At 38.4% G+C, this 7,144-nt stretch overlaps 2 protein-coding genes across 3 annotated transcripts; both read left to right on the top strand.

Annotated features, from left to right (window-relative positions):
• Positions 1–1,109: 1,109 nt before the first annotated feature.
• LOC129294619 (transcription factor bHLH93-like) lies at positions 1,110–3,121 on the top strand. Of its 2 annotated transcripts, none has more exons than XM_054933042.1 (4): positions 1,110–1,790; positions 1,891–2,049; positions 2,151–2,318; positions 2,407–3,121. In XM_054933042.1, exons 1-4 carry the CDS (start codon positions 1,209–1,211, stop codon positions 2,497–2,499), a joined length of 1,002 nt encoding a protein of 333 aa, XP_054789017.1. In that variant the 5' UTR covers positions 1,110–1,208; the 3' UTR covers positions 2,500–3,121. The 2 variants fall into 2 exon arrangements, with proteins under 2 accessions (XP_054789017.1, XP_054789018.1); XM_054933043.1 differs by having other exon boundaries at positions 1,118–1,790; positions 2,413–3,121.
• Positions 3,122–5,741: 2,620 nt separating this feature from the next.
• LOC129294689 (uncharacterized protein At5g65660-like) lies at positions 5,742–6,766 on the top strand. The gene is made up of 2 exons (XM_054933150.1): positions 5,742–6,056; positions 6,149–6,766. Exons 1-2 carry the CDS (start codon positions 5,838–5,840, stop codon positions 6,284–6,286), a joined length of 357 nt encoding a protein of 118 aa, XP_054789125.1. The 5' UTR covers positions 5,742–5,837; the 3' UTR covers positions 6,287–6,766.
• The last annotated feature ends 378 nt before the right edge of the window (positions 6,767–7,144 follow it).

Below are 7,144 nucleotides of genomic sequence, written 5' to 3' on the forward strand. Positions count from 1 at the left end.
GATATGACCGATTAATTTTAGCCAGTGTTAGGCTTGTATACATAGGAAAGCTGCTAACTTGAAGAACACCACTTTTATAAATAACACAGGAGCGATAATAACAACAACGATTCTAATCACTCGCTAGTTTTATGGTACATTAATTAGTGGGGTGGGATCGAGACCCCCTGGAGGCCCATATTGAAGATAAAAAATTAAAAACCGAAAATTAAACATAAGCCTAAAATTATCTACTTGTCCACTTCATCCAAAATATAGGACACCGAGGAAGTAATGATATATTTTTTTCAATTGTACCTTTAATTTGTTATATTTCATGTAAGTTGATTAATGTAGATATTTTGAATAAATCAATTATTATATTTATTTCATTATTCAATGGTGCAACTGAAAGGGTGCGTAAAATTTTAAAAAATAAAATTTTTAACTAATTTTTTTATAAAAACATGAATTAATTAATAATGATTCATATTGTGATGAGGAAAAAGTATGTAATTTGGCAGTATCAGTATGCTGGTCTTCGTATTTACAGTGTCTTCTACCCCTGCAACTTGCCAGGTGAAGTGAGAAGTTGCAATTGGAGACTTTGATTACACTGTGGACTAGAAAATAAATGGAAGATAGATAGACTAGTTTTTTCCTTAATATGATGACAAGCATGTACAAATTGTATAAAGTATTTTGGAATGGAGAGATAGTGGTGGAAACAACAAAAGAGACCACCAACTCATTTGAATTTGTGAGCTAAGCCAAATTTTGGAGGCATTCAGGGGTGGGACCCAGCTCAAATTTTCTCTCCTGTTCCTTAAGAAATTATTTTGCAGAAGCCTGAACATGCAAAGAACCTGGCAGGGTTTTTGATGAGTAACTCCATTTTCTTCGGTAGCAGACGAGGGTGAGGGTCAAAATTTTCTTCTTAGTAAGCCAATTAAATATTTAGTTCCCTTTTGATTGCAGAGATTTCGGTGAAAAAGATATCTGGAGAGAGGGAGAGATGAAAAGCAGATTCCATTTCAGTCTTAGGCTATAGGTACTACAGGATACAACATAATTAATACTTTGCAAATTCATATAAATAATCAATTCACCAGAAGCTTCACCGGTGCTCCCTATAAATTCTCCAATTAACTTGGTAGTACTACACAATCTCAAGGTGTTTCCTTAAGCTTTAGCATTCGCTTTACACACACACACACACACACAGAGAGATGGAACTCTGTGAACATGATCATTTTTTGGAAGAATTACTGGCCGTGAGAAGGGAAACATGGGACGCCATCCCATCCGAATCAAACCAACTCTTCTCTAATGGCTGGGGTTTTGATGGTTTTGATCAAAACTCTCTACCTTTTCTTCCAAACTCTTCCTGTCAAGAAATTCCTCAGAGTTACCCCAACAACTACGCCTTCAATGAAATCTACAGTTCCTTGCTTGATGAATTCTCTGCTCCCCAGAATGTTGATTCGTCTTCTTCATCATATAACGTTCTTGACACTCCTGTTCTGGGTCAAGAAGATTACCCATTGTCCATGATGGAGGAATTGGACGATCCGGGTTTACTTGGAGATGAACTCCAGAGTTTGGACCTGCAAGCCCCATGCAAAATAGAGCCAAGTCAGTCCCCTGAAATGCCAATTTTCAACATGGGTGATGCGTCTTTGGAAAGAAAGAATCGAGCAAAGAAGCTTCAGGGCCAACCCTCCAAGAATCTAATGGCTGAGAGGAGGAGAAGGAAGAGGTTAAATGATCGCCTTTCAATGCTGAGATCAATTGTCCCCAAGATAAGTAAGGTATGCATTAACACTCCAGTCCATGGAGAGTAACAAGCTAGCAATTTGGTTTTCTTTGATGTTAGACTTTGCTGATTTGGTTGTTGAATGCCCATTACAGATGGACAGAACATCTATCCTCGGAGACACTATAGACTACATGAAAGAACTCCTGGAGAAGATCAACAAATTGCAAGAAGAATTAGAGGTGGATTCAAACATGGGGGGCATTTTGGAGGATGCAAAGCAAAATGAAATCTTGGTGAGAAATACACCCAAGGTACATATCAACTTACCCTTCTAGTATTGCCCACCAACATACTTTGAGCAATTGTAATTGCTTCAAGTTTAGCACATGCATTTTCTCTTTCTTGTGTGCAGTTTGAAGTGAAGAGGAGGAATGAGGACACACAGATTGAAATTTGCTGTGCAGGAAAGCCAGGACTGTTGCAATCTACAATGAACACTCTGGAAGCATTTGGTCTTGAGATTGAACAATGTGTGATAAGTTGTTTCAATGATTTCACTGTGCACGCTTCTTGCTCTGAGGTACATTCCCGTGAAGTTTCTGTATCTATATATATATATATATATTTTGTCCCTGTTATGTACTGATGTTAATATCATATTTGACAAGGAACAGGAATCGGAGCAGAGTACAGTACTGAGTTGTGAAGATATAAAGCAAGCGCTATTTAGGAGCGCAGGGTATGGGGGAAGATGTTTGTAGCTTGCAAGAAGGGAAGAGAGGAAAAGCGCTTCAATATATGAAGACTGTTTCTTTATAGCAAAAGTTAAAGTTCCAATTTTTTAGCCCTTGATCCAAGGAAATAAAGCGGTTTCTTCAGCAGGAGTTTATCATTTCCTTCAAGGGGACACGTCTCTATTAATTCTCTCAGATGCCTCACGAAGGACATTTTGATGAAACTAGTGTAATTAATGTTATGGATCTTGCGCATTCCATTCTCTGGCAAACTTCAACAAATTCCAAGGACAAGACTTTCAAGGATGTCTCGGAAAGTTTAAATTCCTCTACCACACATTTTCACTTATCAAGATGAGATTAAATCTGCTCATGTTCATCAAAAAAAAACTCGTCAATGAGTTCGGTTGTTCAACTGTATCATGTTCAGTAAGACGATGCATAAAGAAGGTCAAAAATGTTAGACACAACGAGAGGGTAAAGTTCGATCTTTTTTTGTCTCTGTTCCTTCCACCTCTGTTTGTTTTATATTTGTGTGTAACTTTTACGTATAACGACGTTTTTCCCCCACTGCTGAATGATGTGACAGAGCAAGTCTAACATGCCAATATCTACAACTTCATTTGGTCAATTATTTTGTTTGTACTCTCGACTACCTTCTTTTTAACTAGCTTTCTCAGCCCCTTTCCCAACTCCATCTCATCGAATCGAAGGTAAAGGTAACCATTTTAAAAGCTGGACTTTTAACTTTTTTTTTAATTGCAATTTTACCTTTTCAACTGCATTTTTACTCTTTACGATCAGAAGTACATAGGTAGAAATGATTAAATGGACCTCCCTTTCTAAAATCACACATGTTGATGAACTAATTAAATTAAAGAATTAAGGTTATTTTTGTTTTTAAACTGTATGTAGAAAATTATTAATAATTCTAAATTTAACTATGAATCAGTTGTCTCTCAATTAAAAAAAAAATTCCTTATCACTTTGCCATTTTTTTTATAATTGGTGGACTTCACATTATATTTTTTAATATTTATTATTATAAATATTTAAGTTAAAAGATAAAAATAACCCTTAATCTGATAAAAAATATTAAAAATAGTTATACTTATTTATAATTAATAGATATTAAATGCTTTTAATATCAGGATAATAACGAGAGAAATTTTTAAAGTTAAAAGATAAAATTTACTTACGGTTGAATTTAAGGGCATTTCAAATATTTTGTATATATAGTTTAGAAATAAAAATAATCCTTGATCCTAAATTAAACCATGCTGCTTAAAATGAAATCGACAAACGCATAAGTATATCAGCGTATCCACATAAATTTTATACAGAACTGCACTATTATACAAAGCCAATTTTATCAGTTAATTTCTCAACTAAATAAACAGTGAAAAGGCTTCGAATAGTCTCGCGGGACGATTGGAGTCAGCATTGGTCGGCACTAACAGCCATAGTCCCAGTGTGTGAACGGACAACTAATATCAACTGAAGTGAGAACGATGCCTTTTTGTTTCGGGTGTAATGCCATTTTCACATTCTGTAACAAAGAAACGTGAAACTCCCACGTTCTAGCCGCCTAGCTGGCAGTTGGTGGCCAGTAGAATAATAATGGAAATGAGAAAAGAATACAGAGATTTGGAGGACAGCGATATTCTTGCCCCTTTTCTTGAGCTTGTTAAATCATGATCTTATCCGACCATGCTTTTGTTGGAATTTGCTTCTAAAGACAGCACTCAGTTGAAATCGTGAGTCACCCCGCCCTCACTTTGGCGAGAATCTTTGAGATACGACCAAAGAATTGGCCTCGCTACTTTTTAGAAAAGATCGAATGTTAAAGATCGTGTCACTTAAAGCTCCCGGCACAGGGAAGAAGCCCAGGGCTTTCGCACGAGTGATCCATAAAGATGCGCTGCCCTGACATCTCCATTATGCAGGCAGCAGAGCAGTAGAACCGGGATGGTATTATTCTGATTTGAGTTTGATTTGGAGATGTTACTAATGATATTCAATGATTAATCTCACAGCTTTCCATGGATGCTTCAAGCCACAGTGGCTTGAATATTTTGTTCTGTTTTTTTTTTTTTTTGGATATAATTGTTCTGTTTTTTCTTACCCCTCCAGTGGCTGGGAGGCAACACTGTTTCATGAGGTCGATCCTTTACAAGACGACCAGTTGTACCGGCTGTTGCCCATGGGCCAAGGCAGACGCTACCCAAGGCCCAGATGGGGGATTGTTATTTTGTGTCCTGTCTTCCAAGTTCAATTCATGCCACGTATTATTTGAAACTAAAAGAGTAATAAAGATACATTCAGTTAATAATGATTTTGCTCCTAATTTTCAAGATTATGGGACCAAATCCTAGCATCAACTTTTTAATAGATGTAAGTACTCTTTAAGTCAAGAGCTCACCATAATTCTTTTGAGCTTTCAAAATTTAATTCACCCAAATCTTTGTATAAAAAAAAAAAAAACTCAATTTGCCTAAACTTTCATATAGAAAGTGATGGAGTAAAGCTTTCCATTGCATCAATGGAAGGCACTACAAGTTAAAAAATCTCTAGTTGAATAGGAAAAAAAAAAACTAAAAAAGTGTAGGGTTCTTGGATCCGGGAATTTGATTATTGATGATAAATAACGTCAGGTCTGAAACAATAATGCATTCCCCATAGGAGTTCCAGTGTTCGTGATACTGACTTCAACCTAATTCTATTAACTCATCGTTGATAAGATCAGACAGAAACATTTATTTGATTGTATCGCGGAGCCTATGTCGCATTCTATTCAATATAGATAGATTATAGAATCGTTACGAACCACAGGCTCTGCCGTGGCACGCATGCTTGCACACCGAGACCTCCTTCCCAGTTCCCACCTTATGTTTCTTTCGCAAGAATTTATTTCACGTGTAGCCACACACCAATCATTGAACAGTTGCTTCCAAATCATGACGAGAAACGTCCGTAGCAATAAATAATCAGACCCCGAGTGAAGGAAAATACCATCTCTCACTCTTTCTCGTTTCTGGCAATAATATAAGCGTGGCACAGCATTGATTGGTCCAGCACATTCCAGAATCTTACAAGAGAAGCAACGCCAACGCGCGTTGAGATGACGGCAGGGCTCACTGGTTAGAATTGATGCAAAATGCAAAACGCAATAAACCTAGGGGCTCCCGCACCAAAGGGAGAATTTAACTTGACCCACACCAATTCTAAAGCACATCAACGTCAAATTATTGACAACAAATATTTCACCATCCAGTCACCAGTAAATACACCACCGTCAAACTCACCACGTCCATTTAAAGCCAAGCTTCCTGACTTCCTTCCGTGTGTGAGGGAGAGAGACACCCATGGAGGTGGAGGACGCGGCGAGTAGAGTATCCGTGGGGTTTCCTCTCAGTCTGGGCCTTCTCTTCGCCTTGTTATTGTTACTTTGTGGAGTTCTCTGTTGCTGCTTACAGTGGGACAAGTTCCGAGCCCTGCTCCCATGTTCTGGCTTCCTCAACGCTCTGCTCGGACCAGATTCAGCTTCTTATCATCCTCCCCAGAAACCTGAGCTGCCCTTCGTGGTAATTAATGCTCATCACCAAGCCATTGATTTTGATGATGCATGGATCTGTGAGATTTTTGCTTATTCATTCATTTGGGTTTGATGCGGCAGGTGACGAAGAAAATGGAAATAGAGAGTTCGCCGGTGCTGATGCCGGGCGATGAGGTCCCGAAGTTCATTGCCATGGCCTGTCCGTGTCAACCTCCTAAAGAAGAGAAGATCACAATCCAAGTGCACCAGGCCACATGATTGGTTGAAATTCTTCCGCCCTTCGAGTTTCAGGATTATGCATCTGGGGCGCTCAAAACCAATGAAGGTTGCTAGATTATGAAGTCAGAACCACCCAGACAAACGAACGCTGACAGCCCTTCCAGACTCTGATACTTTTGTACTGAGCCGAGCAAAATCTACTAGATCACGTCGATGAAGCGCGGGAATTGAAAGTCACGAGTCGGAATTTTTGCTCTTCTTTGCGTCCAATTTGTTGTTTTAATTTTTTCTTTTAACAACTCTGAATTGTTGTGATATCAAGTGCTTAGCATATGATGCTACCCCAGTGTCACTTTTGGTTTCTGCTTTTCTTTTTCTTTATAGAATCAGTTCTGGGATTGGCGCGCGCATACAAGTGTGCTCCACAAGCCACCTTATTGATTAGAACCATATCTAGCCTTGGTTGTATTGCAGATTCTAAACATTGGTGAGAAGTGAATTGTAATTAATTAGATGCAACGATGAATCAAAGGAATGGTGAGAAACTAAAATCCTCCGCTGCCACGCACGTCGACGCAAACGATTGGTTTTGATTTGGTTCAACTTGAAGCTGAAGTAAATAAACAAGGAGGACGGGGCGCGCAGATGTTGGAGTTCGGTGGCAAGACAATACAGACAGAATCACGCCATGTGTCATTTGTGGTCGAAATCTTTGCGGGCCTTTCCTGTCTTATAAATTTGAATATATATCATCTTAATCATTAGCCGAACTTTCAGGGCAATATTAGTAATAGATTTAAAAGGAATGAAAGTCGTATTAATTATTCACTAAAAGTTTTGAATTGGTTTGATACACTCTACTCGGTAGGAACGAGCCAAAGAAGCCACTAGCCGGGC

The sequence above is a fragment of the Prosopis cineraria genome, unplaced genomic scaffold, assembly GCF_029017545.1.
Source record: "Prosopis cineraria cultivar Desert tree isolate PC_DT_omini unplaced genomic scaffold, ASM2901754v1 PC15, whole genome shotgun sequence".
Lineage (NCBI taxonomy): Eukaryota > Viridiplantae > Streptophyta > Magnoliopsida > Fabales > Fabaceae > Prosopis > Prosopis cineraria.

Excerpts from the sequence above, each read along its gene's own strand:
- LOC129294619 (XM_054933042.1), top strand. The coding sequence starts at position 1,209 with ATGGAACTCTGTGAACATGATCATTTTTTGGAAGAATTACTGGCCGTG. Across the intron at positions 1,791-1,890 it reads TTGTCCCCAAGATAAGTAAG|ATGGACAGAACATCTATCCT; the intron begins GTATGCATTAAC and ends TGCCCATTACAG. Across the intron at positions 2,050-2,150 it reads TGGTGAGAAATACACCCAAG|TTTGAAGTGAAGAGGAGGAA; the intron begins GTACATATCAAC and ends TCTTGTGTGCAG.
- LOC129294689 (XM_054933150.1), top strand. The coding sequence starts at position 5,838 with ATGGAGGTGGAGGACGCGGCGAGTAGAGTATCCGTGGGGTTTCCTCTC. Across the intron at positions 6,057-6,148 it reads AACCTGAGCTGCCCTTCGTG|GTGACGAAGAAAATGGAAAT; the intron begins GTAATTAATGCT and ends TTGATGCGGCAG.